General features: G+C 45.0%; 1 protein-coding gene across 1 annotated transcript in view; it reads right to left on the bottom strand.

Moving 5' to 3' along the window:
• Positions 1 to 5,405: 5,405 nt before the first annotated feature.
• Positions 5,406 to 18,884, bottom strand: part of LOC141073709 (tyrosinase-like) — a 175,693-nt gene continuing 162,214 nt past the window's right edge. Inside the window, exon 4 of the mRNA XM_073561070.1 lies at positions 5,406 to 6,041. Coding sequence (XP_073417171.1) covers positions 5,834 to 6,041 — 208 coding nt within the window. The 3' untranslated portion in view covers positions 5,406 to 5,833. The remainder of the gene's footprint in view (positions 6,042 to 18,884) is intronic.

Below are 18,884 nucleotides of genomic sequence, written 5' to 3'. Positions count from 1 at the left end.
GACAATGCGGTCTTTCACATGATGGTGGAGGGCTGGGATGGCTTTGCGAGAGAAGTGGCGACTGGGTAGGTCATAGCGTGGTACTGCATAGGCCATGAGTTCGCGGAAAGCTGTGCTTTCCACCAACCGAAAGGGCATCATCTCAAATGAGATTAGTTTGGCAATGTGGGCGTTCAAACCCAGTGTACGCGGATGAGAGACTGAGTACTTTCTTGACCTACTCATAGTGTCTGGGAGGGTGAGCTGGACTTGAGAGCTGCATATGGTGGAAGTAGCGGTGGACAGGGCGGACTGAGAGAGGGTTGATGATGGTGATGGAGTTGTTGTTCTTTCTGATGGCCTAGAATCAGTCTTTCGTTGATATAACAGTGGGATTCCCTGACTGCTGTGGCCTTGCAACGACACTTCAACATTTGCTGCTGTGCTAACCGGTGGGCTTACAGTGGGGGAAACAATGTAGCGTTGCTGACTACTTTCGTTGTGATCAGTTGCACATGTGGCACTTGAGATTTGGTGTTGTGTCCACGCTTGCAAGTGCATGCTGGTTAAATGTCTAAGCATGCAACTGGTATTCAAATTTTTCAAATTTTTCCCTCGGCTAAAGGTCTTTGCGCACTTCTTACAGATAACCTTGGCTTGATCATGAGGATTTTGTTCAAAAAAGTGCCACACTGCACTCTTCCTACTTTTCAGACATTTTGCGGCCTAGCACGCTGTGATCTTTTGACCCTCTGGACAAGCTGTCCAGCAACTATTTTGATGTTTGGAACCTGTCTTTGGAGTGCTCCGGGCCTGCCAGATAACAGCTCTTGAGATGTCGATGTCTGCTGTGGATGCTCCTCATCTGAGCTATTGGAAGCAGCACCCTCTTCCCCCAATGGATGCCAATCTGGGTCAACAACTTGGTCATCCATCACCTCCTCTTCTATGTCATGTGCACCTTCCTCTGTGTCACCGTGTATGGTGGTATAGTGTGCGGGAAGGGGCACCTGAGTCTCATCAGGGTCAGAATCTGGCTCTGTACACTGCGAGGACAATGTAGTGCTCTGAGTGAATGTACCAGCAGAATCATCCATCAGCGGCTGTGCATCAGTGCACTCCATGTCAGATTCATCTTGGCCTGGGTAATTCACCATTTCACTTGATAATCCAGGCATGGTATGTGAAAACAGCTCCATGGAGTAATCAGTACTATGGCCTGCGTCATCCTTCAATCTTGGTTGGGGTGAAGGACACAAGGAAAGGTGTGGTTCATGAACATGAGCCTCCAATGACGACTCAGTGCTTTTACTTTTTACAACTGAAGAAGAGGAGGCGATAGAGTTGGAGGCTGAGTCAGCAATGTAAGACAAAACTTTTTCCTGATGCTCTGCCTTTAAAAGCGGTTTGCCAACTCCTAGAAAACTAAGCGTTCGAGGCCTTATGTAGCCAGACGATGACGCAGGGTCAGCACCTCCTGCATTCGGTCCTATTTTTCTCTTGCCACTACCATCAGATCCACCACCAACACCATCATTACCAGCTGCCAAACCCCGCCCAATTCCACGGCCTCTTCCACCAGCCTTCCTCATTTTTGGTAGAAATGTAGACAAAATCCAACAAACTATATAGTAATGTAAAACAAGGTACAAGGTGTCTATAGGACAGGGGAGATTTTTAATTTCTGCACACACTTGTGGACACTGGACACTTTTGGATTGTGTGAGGTCCACTGAGTATCTGAGCGCTCTGTCACAGGCTCGATGGCAGAGCTGTAACCAAAGTGACTAGAGGATAAGGGAGATTTTTAATTTCTGCACACACTTGTGGACACTGGACACTTATGGATTGTGTGAGGCCCACTGAGTATCTGAGCGCTCTGTCACAGGCTCGATGGCAGAGCTGTGACCAAAGTGACTAGAGGATAAGGGAGATTTTTAATTTCTGCACACACTTGTGGACACTGGACACTTATGGATTGTGTGAGGCCCACTGAGTATCTGAGCGCTATGTCACAGGCAGAAATTGGCTAGTGTATCACAAACTACAAGGTGTATGTAGAATTGGGCAGAATTGGAATCTCCCTAGAGTGCAGGTCTGTAAGAACGGAACATGTCCTCGACTTATTCTCACAGAGTGACTCACTGATAGCTTCACTGTGGCTGTGATAACAGCCGTTACACGGTACTGTGTGAGGAGCGTACACCGCTGTATGGTGTGAAAAAATGCACGCTCAGTACCTCAGCAGGACAAAAAAAAAAAATTGTGATTGCTTTTAAAAAAGCAGTTTGCGGAGCAGTGGGTAAACAGCAATGCAGGAATGTCAGGAAGCCTTAGAAGGCAGCCCAACAACCAACACCACTGATACACCACTAAATAGCTTCCCCTTGCACTGCACAGTGACTGGTGTGTTGTACAGGCAAAATCGCTAGCAGCAGAAGCAGTTTTTTTTTCTTCTTCTCAGCAGGACAAAAAAAAAAATTGGGATAGCTTTTAAAAGAGCAGTTTGCGGAGCAGTGGGTAAACAGCAATGCAGGAATGTCAGGAAGCCTTAGAAGGCAGCCCAACAACCAACACCACTGATACACCACTATATAGCCTCCCCTTGCACTGCACAGTGACTGGTGTGTTGTACAGGCAAAATCGCTAGCAGCAGAAGCAGTTTTTGGTGTCTTCTTCCCTGCCTAACGCTCTCCCTACAAAATCATCAGCAGCAGCAGCTCTCCCTATTCTGAGATCAGCATGAGTAACATGGCGGTCGGCGTGCATGCCCTTTTATACCCCCTGTGACGCCCCCCAAAGCAAGCCAATCACTTGCATGCCCTTCTGAAAGATGGTGGTGACCCGTGCCTATGTCATCACGTTGCCCACAGTGTCCGTGGATCCTGATTGGCTGAAAAAGAGCGCAAAACAAACTTTTGAAACGCGACTTTGGCGCGTAAGTCGCCGACCTCGTGGCCGACCTCATCCTAGGGTCGGGTTTCGTTTCATGAAACCCGACTTTGCCAAAAGTCGGCGACTTTTGAAATTTTTCGACCCGTTTCGCTCAACTCTAGTGATTGGCACATGTGAGCTCTGGGGACAAGCAGTTGTGATTGGCACATGTGAGCTCTGGGGACAAGCAGTTGTGATTGGCACATGTGAGCTCTGGGGACAAGCAGTTGTGATTGGCACATGTGAGCTCTGGGGACAAGCTATTGTTATCGGTATTTGTGAATGCTGGGAATGCCATTGTGATTGGCACATGTGAATGCTGGGGACAAGCAGTTGTGATCGACACATGTGAGCTCTGGGGACAAGCAGTTGTGATTGACACAAGTGAGCTCTGGGGACAAGCAGTTGTGATGGACACATGTGAGCTCTGGGGACAAGCAATAGAGATTGGCACATGTGAATGCTGGGAAGAAGCAGTTGTGATTGGCACTTGTGAGCTCTGGGGACAAGCAGTTGTGATCGGCACATGTGAGCTCTGGGGACAAGTAGTTGTGATCGGCACATGTGAGCTCTGGGGACAAGCTATTGTTATCGGTATTTGTGAATGCTGGGAATGCCATTGTAATTGGCACATGTGAATGCTGGGGACAAGCAGTTGTGATTGACACATGTGAGCTCTGGGGACAAGCAATAGAGATTGGCACATGTGAACTCTGGGGACAAGCAGTTGTGATTGGCACATGTGAGCTCTGGGGACAAGCAGTTGTGATCGGCACATGTGAGCTCTGGGGACAAGTAGTTGTGATCGGCACATGTGAGCTCTGGGGACAAGCAGTTGTTATCGGTATTTGTGAATGCTGGGAATGCCATTGTAATTGGCACATGTGAATGCTGGGGACAAGCAGTTGTGATTGACACATGTGAGCTCTGGGGACAAGCAATAGAGATTGGCACATGTGAACTCTGGGGACAAGCAGTTGTGATTGGCACATGTGAGCTCTGGGGACAAGCAGTTGTGATCGGCACATGTGAGCTCTGGGGACAAGTAGTTGTGATCGGCACATGTGAGCTCTGGGGACAAGCTATTGTTATCGGTATTTGTGAATGCTGGGAATGCCATTGTAATTGGCACATGTGAATGCTGGGGACAAGCAGTTGTGATTGACACATGTGAGCTCTGGGGACAAGCAATAGAGATTGGCACATGTGAACTCTGGGGACAAGCAGTTGTGATTGGCACATGTGAGCTCTGGGGACAAGCAGTTGTGATCGGCACATGTGAGCTCTGGGGACAAGTAGTTGTGATCGGCACATGTGAGCTCTGGGGACAAGCAGTTGTTATCGGTATTTGTGAATGCTGGGAATGCCATTGTAATTGGCACATGTGAATGCTGGGGACAAGCAGTTGTGATTGACACATGTGAGCTCTGGGGACAAGCAATAGAGATTGGCACATGTGAACTCTGGGGACAAGCAGTTGTGATTGGCACATGTGAGCTCTGGGGACAAGCAGTTGTGATCGGCACATGTGAGCTCTGGGGACAAGTAGTTGTGATCGGCACATGTGAGCTCTGGGGACAAGCTATTGTTATCGGTATTTGTGAATGCTGGGAATGCCATTGTAATTGGCACATGTGAATGCTGGGGACAAGCAGTTGTGATTGACACATGTGAGCTCTGGGGACAAGCAGTTGTGATTGACACATGTGAGCTCTGGGGACAAGCAGTTGTGATCGACACATGTGAGCTCTGGGGACAAGCAGTTGTGATTGGCACATGTGAGCTCTGGGGACAAGCAGTTGTGATTGACACATGTGAGCTCTGGGGACAAGCAGTTGTGATCGGCACATGTGAGCTCTGGGAACAAGCAGTTGTGATCGGCACATGTGAGCTCTGGGAACAAGCAGTTGTGATTGGCACATGTGAGCTCTGGGGACAAGCAGTTGTGATTGACACATGTGAGCTCTGGGGACAAGCAGTTGTGATCGGCACATGTGAGCTCTGGGAACAAGCAGTTGTGATCGGCACATGTGAGCTCTGGGGACAAGCAGTTGTGATCGGCACTTGTGAGCTCTGGGGACAAGCAGTTGTGACCGGCACATGTGAGCTCTGGGGACAAGCAGCTGTGATTGGCACATGTGAATGATGGGAATAAGCAGTTGTGATTGGCACATGTGAGCTCTGGGGACAAGCAGTTGTGATTGACACATGTGAGCTCTGGGGACAAGCAGTTGTGATCTGCACATGTGAGCTCTGGGGACAAGCAGTTGTGATCGGCACATGTGAGCTCTGGGAACAAGCAGTTGTGATCGGCACATGTGAGCTCTGGGGACAAGCAGTTGTGATCGGCACTTGTGAGCTCTGGGGACAAGCAGTTGTGACCGGCACATGTGAGCTCTGGGGACAAGCAGCTGTGATTGGCACATGTGAATGATGGGAATAAGCAGTTGTGATCTGCCCTTTAATTAAACAATAATCCACATTGAATTTTCCCTTTTTTATTGGACACCACAAATGATACGTACATTTCTTATAGACGCAGAATACACATAGTTAACTGTGATCATTCCGGGTTACTAACTAAATGCACCAGAAAGACTGCCTTACTGTCCTCGTACCAGGATCATTAGATGTTTTATAAAACAATTTTTTTGGCTCCTTCCTATTGTGAAAAATTATGGAAAAAGGGGGTGATGCTAAGGTAAGACAATCATGAATGAGGCGTAAAAAAAAGTGTAGCAAGATTTACTAAAGCTCTCCTTAAAGTAGAGTCGCTGTGATAAATTTGCACATTCCTTGTATGGACACTATAAACTGCAATAATCTCCCTCTTGGATCTGAGCAGCACTTCATGACAGACATGAAGGTGTAAGAATGTTTCTCCAATTCCTGTAAATGAGTTCATGATTAATTCAGCATCTTATTGATAATTTTTCCTCTTCAATGGCGGCTTCCAATGGAAATCGGAATATTCATATCCAAACTCTATAGACTTGTGGACAAGATCTTTGTTCTTATAACATGGAAAATATGGAGTACAGCAATCATTTGGGCCCTGACCCAGCTCACTGTTCTCAGGGTAAGTCTCCGGGGATCCGTTATATTTGGTAATCCATGTCTCAAAGATCCTATATAGAATATGGGAAAACAATGATACACAGGTTAGTGAAAGTGTGCAGGCCACGAGACAATTCTGCAGAATACGGTCATCATCAATGTCAGGTGAGGCTATAGACCTAGTCGCTTCTAGGATAATGGACAAGATTTGAAATGGTGAGTTCTATGAAAATATGAATGATCCAAGTAGCAGGGTCAACATGAGTCCAATGCACATACAATGATCTAAAATGGGCATGCAGGGCGTCGTGCTTTCCCAAGAAGATCCGGCAGCTCCGGGTCGCCTTTCAGAAACTGTTGAACAATGAGGTTAAGCACATGGGCCAGGTATGGTACGTGTGTGAGCTCGCCTCGCCTCAGAGCCGCGACCAGGTTCTGCCCATTGTGAAACACGACCAGGCCTGGCTGTAGGTTCAGCGGTGTCAGTCACAGAGCTGCCTGCTCTTTAAGAGCTGTCCACAACTCTCCAGTATTGTGCGGTTTGTCACCTAAGCTTATTAAATTCAGCACAGCCTGTTGCCCGCATGGCTGAGGCAGTGCTGCAGTGCTTCCAGCTAGTGATGTGCGAGTATACTCGTTGCTCGGGTTTTTCCGAGCATGCTCAGGTGTCCTCCAAGTATTCTGGCGTGCTCGGAGATTTCGTTTTCGTCATCTCATCTGCATGATTTGCGACTGTTAGACAGCTTGAATACATGTGTGGAATGCCTGTTTGTTAGGGAATTCCCACATATATTCAGCCTTTCTGCAAGTCGCAAATCAAGCAGCTAAGACGATGAAAACTAAATCTCCGAGCACGCCAAAATACTCGGAGGACACCCGAGCATGCTCAGGAAAACCCAAGCAAGGAGTATACTCACTCTAAAAGGCAATATTTCTAGCGCAAGCAGTCAAGAAATGTGTGAATTTAGCAGTGTGGCCTGTGGTGCCTTGGCTGCGTATTTCCACTTGCGTTCAAAGCACTATGGTATGGACAACTGAACGTTGCGCTTGGACAAGGACATTGATGTGCTTCTTGATGGTGGTAGTTAAGTTTGTGTGCGATGACAGGTGCAGGGCAGGAGGCATCTTTGCATGTACCATGGACAGGGGATTGACTTGCACGCACAACAGTGGAAGAAGCAGTGGTGTCACCCGCAGACACTGTTCCTGGAGCCTGCTGTTCAGCCCACATAGTTGTGTGCTTTGCTGCCATGTGTCTGATCATGCTGGTGGTGGTCAGGCTGGTAGTTTTGCTACCCCTACTGATGCGGGCATGGCCGGTGGTGCAAATGGCCTATTTGGGGTTATGGGCAGAGACTTTAAAAAAAACAACCAGACTGTTACGGGGACATCATATCTCATCATATCTAACAGATCGAATATTCAGTGTCTCCCTCTCCCACACCACCTCCTCACCTCGAGCCCTGTCTTTTGGTGTTCCTCAAGGCTCAGTTCTACGACCCCTACTCTTCTCCATCTACAACTTTGGCCTGGGACAGCTCATAGAATCTCACGGTGTGTAATATCATCCCTACGCCGATGACACGCAGATCTACCTATCTCGACCTGACATTGCCTCCTTACTGACCAAAATCACACAATGTCTGTCTGCTATTTCATCTTTCAAATTATATAGCGGGGGTGTCTCAAACCAATGTCAGATATTTAGAGGTAGCAAATTGGTATATCATGAACAATAAAACATAACCTTTAATGATTCTTTAAAAACCATACATCAAATCAAAACAAACATGTGCCAAAGTGCAATTGTGCAGTGTTCTATTAAAAACAAACCGTTTTGTACTAAATAAGGTACCATATGGCCCTGGACATTAACGTATTTCTTGTCCAGGTGTTTCAAAACCTGGAATCTCCGACCATATGAGCCTTGTATATTTGTAATTGTGTGCCGACCAGGCCTTTATGTCATCAGAATTAATATTACTTAATAGACATATATCCAGCCCGTATATAAATTAGCACAGCATATGTACAGCATCGGTCAAATGCATAAGCATAAAATCACCTCATGAGCAAATTGTATCCATTTATGATACCACTATAGAAACTGAGACCGCTGTACTTATCTTTAAACGCTTCTATAAAGAACGGATGATCAGGTAAGGTCCATCTGAAAACCCAAAATCGTGACCCGATCTCCAGACTTGTCACCCAACGCGTTTCGTCGATGCCTGACTCATCAGGGGTATTGTGACACCTTCTGGCGCTAGAAGAAGGTGTCACAATACCCCTGATGAGTCAGGCATCGACGAAACGCGTTGGGTGACAAGTCTGGAGATCGGGTCACGATTTTGGGTTTTCAGATGGACCTTACCTGATCATCCGTTCTTTATAGAAGCGTTTAAAGATAAGTACAGCGGTCTCAGTTTCTATAGTGGTATCATAAATGGATACAATTTGCTCATGAGGTGATTTTATGCTTATGCATTTGACCGATGCTGTACATATGCTGTGCTAATTTATATACGGGCTGGATATATGTCTATTAAGTAATATTAATTCTGATGACATAAAGGCCTGGTCGGCACACAATTACAAATATACAAGGCTCATATGGTCGGAGATTCCAGGTTTTGAAACACCTGGACAAGAAATACGTTAATGTCCAGGGCCATATGGTACCTTATTTAGTACAAAACGGTTTGTTTTTAATAGAACACTGCACAATTGCACTTTGGCACATGTTTGTTTTGATTTGATGTATGGTTTTTAAAGAATCATTAAAGGTTATGTTTTATTGTTCATGATATACCAATTTGCTACCTCTATTTCATCTTTCAACCATCTCACTGTACCCCGCCACCAGAACTATCCATCAGTATTAATGGCTGATCACTTTCCTCAGTCCCACATGATCGGTGCCTAGGGGTGACCCTCGACTCTGCCCTCAAGCCACATATCCAAGCATGTTGTGAATTCTCTTACTTCTGAGTCGGGGCTCCCTCTGGTGGTTACTGTGGGTAGTGGAGCTGACTGGACTGACAGAGGTCTGCCACCTGACGATGATGATTGGAAATCTGGGGTTACTGATTGGGAGTATTTAAGTGAACAGGCTTCCCTCAATTGTTGCTGGTGATTAGTTCTTCCTGTGCAACTTGAGGTCTGCTGTCTCCTGCCTGATCCTGCATTTTTCAGCTAAGTTGTTCATTTGCTAACACTTTGTTTCTGATCTGGTTTTGCCTCTTTCTGCTTTGCTGTGTGGGTTCAGCGTGCTCCCTGACTTTGGGCCCCATCATTTGCTCAGTCTATTTTCTACCTGTGTTTGTCCCTCATCTGGTCTCACCGACAATATATGTTTGGTGGCTATCTATTTATTTGGGGTTCTACTCCGGGGCAGTTTTTATTTCACCTTTCTTGCTTTAGGCCTAGTTAGTTCTCCGGCTGTGTCCAGGCATCTAGGACATCGTAGGTACGCTCCACCGCTACTGTTAGTTGTGTTGTTAGGATTAGGGGTCTGCAATTCGCTAAGTGACCAACCTTTCTGGTTTCCTGGTGGCCTAACCTATTCCTGCCATCCTCCTCGGTGACCTGTTCATAATACAAGCCCTTGACTCCTGCTAACTTCAACTCAAAAACATTTCCTGGATCCTTACATTCCTTGACCAAGAAACTGCAAAAATCATTTTGCACGCCCTCATCATCTCCCGCCTCAACTATTGCAGCCTTCTTCTCTCTGGCCTCCCCTCTAGCACATCCACAAATCTGTGACATGTTCTCTCTGTACTTACCTACATACAACTCTCGATCCTCTCAACATCTTTTTCTCTACTCCCCTCTTATCTCTTGTCCCCCCAACAGCATATAAGTCTTCTCCCGTGCTTCATCCACACTCTGTAACTCTCTACCCAAACACATCAGACTACACGGAAACATTCAAAACGAACCTGAAGAACAACCACTTCCGACAAGCCTACAACCTTCAGTGATCCTCATAGTAACATAGTTTTGAAGGCTGAACGAAGTCCTTATGTCCATCTTGTTCAGCATATTTTTAGTGCAGCTGTTCTGCATTGTTGATCCTGGGGAAGGCAAAAAAAACCCACAGAGTAGAAGCCAATATTCTCCATAGGGAAAACAATTCCTTCCCCTAAGCTGGGTCAACCATCTACCTATAATATTCTGTTATTCGTAACCTTCTATACTGTTACTCACAAGAAAAGCCTCCATTCCTTTCTTACATTCATACAGTGAGTTGGCCATCACCACTTCCTCAGGAAGAGAATTCCAGAGCCTCACTGCTCTTACCGTGAAGAACCCTCTTCTATGCTGGTGCAGAAATTGTCTTTCCTCCAAACGAAGAGAATGCCCCCTTGTCCTTGTCACAGTCCTTGGTACAAACAGTTCATTGGAGAGATCTCTGTATTGCCCTCTGATATACTTGTACATATATATTAGGTCTCCCCTAAGTCTTCTCTTTTCTAGAGTAAATAGACCTAATTTTGATAACATTTCTGGGTATTGTAGTGAACCAATTCCACTTATCATTTTAGTAGCCCGCCTTTGAACCCTTTCAAGTTTAGTAATGTCTTTCTTGAGCACCGGCGTCCAAAATTGCACACAATACTCCAAGTGTGGTCTGACGAGTGATTTGTACAGAGGGATAATTATGTTTTCATCTCGTGTCCCCAGACCTCTTCTAATGCATCCCATGACCCTATTTGCTTTGGTGGCAGCTGCCTGACACTGGGCACTCCAATTGAGCTTCTTATTGACTAAGATGCCTAAGTCTTTTTCCATGTCTGATTTCCCCAGCAGTTTCCCATTTAGTAAGTAATTGTAGCATCTGTTTCTCCTTCCCATGTGCAGAACCTTACACTTCTCTGTGTTAAACCTCATTTGCCATTTTTCAGTCTACAGAACCGCACGACTAGCTCTACCCTCTCCTAGTGTATCCACACCCATCCCCTGTAGACTGTGAGCCCTCACGGAAAGGGTCCTCTCTCCTTCTGTACTTGCATGTGCCTTGTATTGCTCATGTTTAGTGTACTTGTCTATGTATGCTCCTTTTTCACATGTAAAGCGCCATGGAATAAATGGCACTATAAAAATGACTAATAATAATAAAAATAATAGTTAGTAATGATAACACTTCTCAAAAGTACCTTCTAGCATCTAAAAATTCTTCTTTTTGCTCTGTCCCTGGTTAGTATCAGTGCTTAGTACACAGTAACCAGAAAAACTCAAAGCTATCAGTCAGTCACTGGCATGCATCAGTGGCCACAGTGCTTAGTCTCTGGCTTGCATCAGTGGCCACAGTGCTCAGTCACTGGCGCGCATCAGTGGCCATAGTAGTCACGATCCATTTTTGACTAGACATCTTTGAGCCTGTTTCAGAAGAAGAAGTTTCCAAGCTCCTCGCTTCTGCTCGGCCTACAACCTGCAACAGTGACCCTATTCCTTCACAGCTCCTGCAGTCTCTCTCACCAGTGGTCACCACTCACCTGACTAAAATATTTAACCTCTCTCTTTCTTCAGGTATATTTCCCTCCTTATTTAAACATGCCATCATAACCCCTTTACTTAAAAAGCCATCCCTGGACCAGAACTGCACTGCTAACTACAGACCTGTCTCTAACCTTCCCTTCATCTCTAAACTCCTGGAACGCCTGGTCCACTCCCGTCTAATCCGCTATCTCTCGGATAACTCTCTTCTCGACCCCCTACAATCTGGTTTCCGCTCTTTACACTCTACTGAAACTGCCCTCACTAAAGTCTCTAATGATTTAATAACAGCTAAATCGAAAGGTCATTGCTCCCTGCTGATTCTCCTGGATCTCTCTGCCGCATTTGACACTGTGGATCACCAGCTCCTCCTCACTATGCTCCGCTCTATAGGCCTCAAGGACACAGCCCTCTCCTGGTTCTCCTCCTACCTCTCTGACCGCTCCTTCACTGTATCTTTTTCCGGCTCCTCTTCCTCTTCTCATCCCCTTACTATCGGGGTCCCGCAGGGCTCAGTCCTAGGCCCCCTCCTCTTCTCTTTATACGCTGCCCCTATTGGACAAACAATCAGCAGATTTGGGTTCCAGTATCATCTCTATGCTGATGACACCCAATTATACACTTCTTCCCCTGACATCACCCCTACCCTAATTCAAAATACCAAGGATTGTCTGTCTGCTGTCTCTAGCATCATGTCCTCCCTCTATCTGAAACTAAATCTCTCTAAAACTGAACTTCTTGTGTTTCTCCCCTCTACTAACCTCACTCTACCTAACATCGAAATAACCCTGGAGGGTTCAACCATAACTCCCAAGCAGCATGCCCGCTGTCTTGGGGTCATATTCGACACTGAACTTTCCTTTACTCCGTACATCCGATCACTCAGTCGCTCTTGTCACCTGCATCTTAAAAACATCTCCAGAATCCGACCTTTTCTCACCTTTGAAACTGCTAAGACTCTTACTGTCGCTCTTATTCATTCTCGCCTGGACTACTGCAACTCTCTTCTGATCGGTCTCCCTCTTACCAAACTTTCTCCTCTCCAATCCATCTTGAATGCGGCAGCCAGGGTCATATTTCTGTCCAGCCGCTTCACCGATGCCTCCATCTTGTGCCAGTCATTACACTGGCTACCTATTCGCTACAGGGTCCAGTATAAACTCATCTCTCTCACCCACAAAGCTCTCCACTGTTCTGCACCGCCTTATATCTCCTCTCTCATCTCTGTCTATCGCCCTACACGTGCCCTCCGTTCTACAAATGACCTAAGACTAACATCCCCCGTAATCCGAACCTCGCACCTCCGCCTCCAAGACTTCTCTCGTGCTGCTCCAGCTCTCTGGAATGCACTTCCCCAGGCGATCAGACTGATACCTAGCCCTGACCTATTCAAGCGCGCTTTGAAAACCCATCTCTTCAAACAAGCCTACCACATCAACTACCCAGCAAGCTAACTTTGCCCTGTTCCCTCCTTCCAAATATTATTCTGAATCTGCACCCTACTATTCATCTGTCTCCACACCCTTCATGCACATGATAACTGCTCTTGATACTTGTCTATTGCACTTAAACACACGGGCTGATGACCGGATCATGCAGCTTTATATGAAATTCCCTATTATAATTGCCAGACCTGAATTAACAAGCATTTTTCACCTACTGTGTCCCCCCATTTCCTTGTAGATTGTAAGCTTGCGAGCAGGGACCTCACTCCTAATGTCACTGTTTGAATTGTCTTAACTTGTATTGAATTTATTGTCTGTACATGTCCCCGCTTAATTGTAAAGTGCTGCGGAATATGTTGGCGCTATATAAATAAAAATTATTATTATTATTATTATTTTTGGATTTGTGGCAGCTCTGGTTCCGCTATGTTTTAAATGTAGCTGTGGCGCCCCTGAGGCTCAGTCGCCACAGAGGTACTGCACCTGCTCCTAAGGTGTGGTGCCCCACCATCCAGGTAAGTGGAAGTAATGTGCAGTCTGTGGTCAGTATTAGTAGATGTAATGTGCTGTCTGTGGTCAGTATTAGTGGATGTAATGTGCAGTCTGTGGTCAGTATTAGTGGATGTAATGTGCAGTCTGTGGTCAGTATTAGTGGATGTAATGTGCAGTCTGTGGTCTGTATTAGTGGATGTAATGTGCAGTCTGTGGTCAGTATTAGTGGATGTAATGTGCAGTCTGTGGTCAGTATTAGTGGATGTAATGTGCAGTCTGTGGTCAGTATTAGTGGATGTAATGTGCAGTCTGTGGTCAGTATTAGTGGATGTAATGTGCAGTCTGTGGTCAGTATTAGTGGATGTAATGTGTAGTCTGTGGTCAGTATTAGTGGATGTAATGTGTACTCTGTGGTCAGTATTAGTGGATGTAATGTGCAGTCTGTGGTCAGTATTAGTGGATGTAATGTGCTGTCTGTGGTCAGTATTAGTGGATGTAATGTGCTGTCTGTGGTCAGTATTAGTGGATGTAATGTGCTGTCTGTGGTCAGTATTAGTGGATGTAATGTGCAGTCTGTGGTCTGTATTAGTGGATGTAATGTGTACTCTGTGGTCAGTATTAGTGGATGTAATGTGCAGTCTGTGGTCAGTATTAGTGGATGTAATGTGCTGTCTGTGGTCAGTATTAGTGGATGTAATGTGCTGTCTGTGGTCAGTATTAGTGGATGTAATGTGCAGTCTGTGGTCAGTATTAGTGGATGTAATGTGCAGTCTGTGGTCAGTATTAGTGGATGTAATGTGCTGTCTGTGGTCAGTATTAGTGGATGTAATGTGCTGTCTGTGGTCAGTATTAGTGGATGTAATGTGCTGTCTGTGGTCAGTATTAGTGGATGTAATGTGCAGTCTGTGGTCTGTATTAGTGGATGTAATGTGCAGTCTGTGGTCAGTATTAGTGGATGTAATGTGCTGTCTGTGGTCAGTATTAGTGGATGTAATGTGCTCTCTGTGGTCAGTATTAGTGGATGTAATGTGCAGTCTGTGGTCAGTATTAGTGGATGTAATGTGCTGTCTGTGGTCAGTATTAGTGGATGTAATGTGTAGTCTGTGGTCAGTATTAGTGGATGTAATGTGCAGTCTGTGGTCAGTATTAGTGGATGTAATGTGCAGTCTGTGGTCAGTATTAGTGGATGTAATGTGCTGTCTGTGGTCAGTATTAGTGGATGTAATGTGCAGTCTGTGGTCTGTATTAGTGGATGTAATGTGCAGTCTGTGGTCAGTATTAGTGGATGTAATGTGCAGTCTGTGGTCAGTATTAGTGGATGTAATGTGCTCTCTGTGGTCAGTATTAGTGGATGTAATGTGCAGTCTGTGGTCAGTATTAGTGGATGTAATGTGCAGTCTGTGGTCAGTATTAGTGGATGTAATGTGCAGTCTGTGGTCAGTATTAGTGGATGTAATGTGCAGTCTGTGGTCTGTATTAGTGGATGTAATGTGCTGTCTGTGGTCAGTATTAGTGGATGTAATGTGCAGTCTGTGGTCAGTATTAGTGGATGTAATGTGCAGTCTGTGGTCTGTATTAGTGGATGTAATGTGCTGTCTGTGGTCAGTATTAGTGGATGTAATGTGCAGTCTGTGGTCAGTATTAGTGGATGTAATGTGCAGTCTGTGGTCAGTATTAGTGGATGTAATGTGCAGTCTGTGGTCAGTATTAGTGGATGTAATGTGTAGTCTGTGGTCAGTATTAGTGGATGTAATGTGTACTCTGTGGTCAGTATTAGTGGATGTAATGTGTACTCTGTGGTCAGTATTAGTGGATGTAATGTGCAGTCTGTGGTCAGTATTAGTGGATGTAATGTGCAGTCTGTGGTCAGTATTAGTGGATGTAATGTGCTGTCTGTGGTCAGTATTAGTGGATGTAATGTGCTGTCTGTGGTCAGTATTAGTGGATGTAATGTGCTGTCTGTGGTCAGTATTAGTGGATGTAATGTGCTGTCTGTGGTCAGTATTAGTGGATGTAATGTGCTGTCTGTGGTCAGTATTAGTGGATGTAATGTGCTGTCTGTGGTCAGTATTAGTGGATGTAATGTGCAGTCTGTGGTCAGTATTAGTGGATGTAATGTGCAGTCTGTGGTCAGTATTAGTGGATGTAATGTGGAGTCTGTGGTCAGTATTAGTGGATGTAATGTGGAGTCTGTGGTCAGTATTAGTAGATGTAATGTGCTGTCTGTGGTCAGTATTAGTGGATGTAATGTGCAGTCTGTGGTCAGTATTAGTGGATGTAATGTGCAGTCTGTGGTCTGTATTAGTGGATGTAATGTGCTGTCTGTGGTCAGTATTAGTGGATGTAATGTGGAGTCTGTGGTCAGTATTAGTAGATGTAATGTGCTGTCTGTGGTCAGTATTAGTGGATGTAATGTGCTGTCTGTGGTCAGTATTAGTGGATGTAATGTGCAGTCTGTGGTCAGTATTAGTGGATGTAATGTGCTGTCTGTGGTCAGTATTAGTGGATGTAATGTGCAGTCTGTGGTCAGTATTAGTGGATGTAATGTGCTGTCTGTGGTCAGTATTAGTGGATGTAATGTGCTGTCTGTGGTCAGTATTAGTGGATGTAATGTGCAGTCTGTGGTCAGTATTAGTGGATGTAATGTGCTGTCTGTGGTCAGTATTAGTGGATGTAATGTGTAGTCTGTGGTCAGTATTAGTGGATGTAATGTGCAGTCTGTGGTCAGTATTAGTGGATGTAATGTGCAGTCTGTGGTCAGTATTAGTGGATGTAATGTGCAGTCTGTGGTCAGTATTAGTGGATGTAATGTGCAGTCTGTGGTCAGTATTAGTGGATGTAATGTGCAGTCTGTGGTCAGTATTAGTGGATGTAATGTGCAGTCTGTGGTCAGTATTAGTGGATGTAATGTGCAGTCTGTGGTCAGTATTAGTGGATGTAATGTGCAGTCTGTGGTCAGTATTAGTGGATGTAATGTGCAGTCTGTGGTCAGTATTAGTGGATGTAATGTGCAGTCTGTGGTCAGTATTAGTGGATGTAATGTGCAGTCTGTGGTCAGTATTAGTGGATGTAATGTGCAGTCTGTGGTCAGTATTAGTGGATGTAATGTGCAGTCTGTGGTCAGTATTAGTGGATGTAATGTGCAGTCTGTGGTCAGTATTAGTGGATGTAATATGCAGTCTGTGGTCTGTATTAGTGGATGTAATGTGCAGTCTGTGGTCAGTATTAGTGGATGTAATGTGCAGTCTGTGGTCAGTATTAGTGGATGTAATATGCAGTCTGTGGTCTGTATTAGTGGATGTAATGTGTAGTCTGTGGTCAGTATTAGTGGATGTAATGTGCAGTCTGTGGTCTGTATTAGTGGATGTAATGTGCAGTCTGTGGTCAGTATTAGTGGATGTAATGTGTAGTCTGTGGTCAGTATTAGTGGATGTAATGTGTAGTCTGTGGTCAGTGTTAGTGGATGTAATGTGCTGTCTGTGGTCAGTATTAGTGGATGTAATGTGCAGTCTGTGGTCTGTATTAGTGGATGTAATGTGCAGTCTGTGGTCAGTATTAGTGGATGTAATGTGCAGTCTGTGGTCAGTATTAGTGGATGTAATGTGCAGTCTGTGGTCTGTATTAGTGGATGTAATGTGCAGTCTGTGGTCAGTATTAGTGGATGTAATGTGTAGTCTGTGGTCAGTATTAGTGGATGTAATGTGCAGTCTGTGGTCAGTATTAGTGGATGTAATGTGCTGTCTGTGGTCAGTATTAGTGGATGTAATGTGCTGTCTGTGGTCAGTGTTAGTGGATGTTATGTGCTGTCTGTGGTCAGTAATAGTGGATGTAATGTGCTGTCTGTGGTCAGTATTAGTGGATGTAATGTGCAGTCTGTGGTCAGTATTAGTGGATGTAATGTGCTGTCTGTGGTCAGTATTAGTGGATGTAATGTGCAGTCTGTGGTCAGTATTAGTGGATGTAATGTGCTGTCTGTGGTCAGTATTAGTGGATGTAATGTGCTGTCTGTGGTCAGTATTAGTGGATGTAATGTGCTGTCTGTGGTGAGTATTAGTGGATGTAATGTGCTGTCTGTGGTCAGTATTAGTGGATGTAATGTGTACTCTGTGGTCAGTATTAGTGGATGTAATGTGCTGTCTGTGGTCAGTATTAGTGGATGTAATGTGCTGTCTGTGGTCAGTATTAGTGGATGTAATGTGTACTCTGTGGTCAGTATTAGTGGATGTAATGTGCTGTCTGTGGTCAGTATTAGTGGATGTAATGTGCTGTCTGTGGTCAGTATTAGTGGATGTAATGTGCTGTCTGTGGTGAGTATTAGTGGATGTAATGTGCTGTCTGTGGTCAGTATTAGTGGATGTAATGTGCTGTCTGTGGTCAGTATTAGTGGATGTAATGTGCAGTCTGTGGTCAGTATTAGTGGATGTAATGTGCTGTCTGTGGTCAGTATTAGTGGATGTAATGTGCAGTCTGTGGTCTGTATTAGTGGATGTAATGTGCTGTCTGTGGTCTGTATTAGTGGATGTAATGTGTAGTCTGTGGTCAGTATTAGTGGATGTAATGTGTAGTCTGTGGTCAGTATTAGTGGATGTAATGTGTAGTCTGTGGTCTGTATTAGTGGATGTAATGTGCTGTCTGTGGTCAGTATTAGTGGATGTAATGTGTACTCTGTGGTCAGTATTAGTGGATGTAATGTGTAGTCTGTGGTCAGTATTAGTGGATGTAATGTGCAGTCTGTGGTCTGTATTAGTGGATGTAATGTGCTGTCTGTGGTCAGTATTAGTGGATGTAATGTGTAGTCTGTGGTCAGTATTAGTGGATGTAATGTGTACTCTGTGGTCAGTATTAGTGGATGTAATGTGCAGTCTGTGGTCAGTATTAGTGGATGTAATGTGCAGTCTGTGGTCAGTATTAGTGGATGTAATGTGCAGTCTGTGGTCAGTATTAGTGGATGTAATGTGTAGTCTGTGGTCAGTATTAGTGGATGTAATGTGTAGTCTGTGGTCAGTATTAGTGGATGTAATGTGCAGTCTGTGGTCTGTATTAGTGGATGTAATGTGCTGTCTGTGGTCAGTATTAGTGGATGTAATGTGTACTCTGTGGTCAGTATTAGTGGATGTAATGTGTAGTCTGTGGTCAGTATTAGTGGATGTAATGTGTAGTCTGTGGTCTGTATTAGTGGATGTAATGTGCTGTCTGTGGTCAGTATTAGTGGATGTAATGTGTAGTCTGTGGTCAGTATTAGTGGATGTAATGTGTACTCTGTGGTCAGTATTAGTGGATGTAATGTGCAGTCTGTGGTCAGTATTAGTGGATGTAATGTGCAGTCTGTGGTCAGTATTAGTGGATGTAATGTGCAGTCTGTGGTCAGTATTAGTGGATGTAATGTGCAGTCTGGTCAGTATTAGTGGATGTAATGTGCTGTCTGTGGTCAGTATTAGTGGATGTAATGTGCTGTCTGTGGTCAGTATTAGTGGA

The sequence above is a fragment of the Dendrobates tinctorius genome, unplaced genomic scaffold, assembly GCF_039654945.1.
Source record: "Dendrobates tinctorius isolate UK_male_01 unplaced genomic scaffold, ASM3965494v1 ptg000313l, whole genome shotgun sequence".
NCBI lineage: Eukaryota > Metazoa > Chordata > Amphibia > Anura > Dendrobatidae > Dendrobates > Dendrobates tinctorius.
Note: the sequence above shows the minus strand (reverse complement) of the source record. Positions and strands in the feature narration are given on the sequence as shown.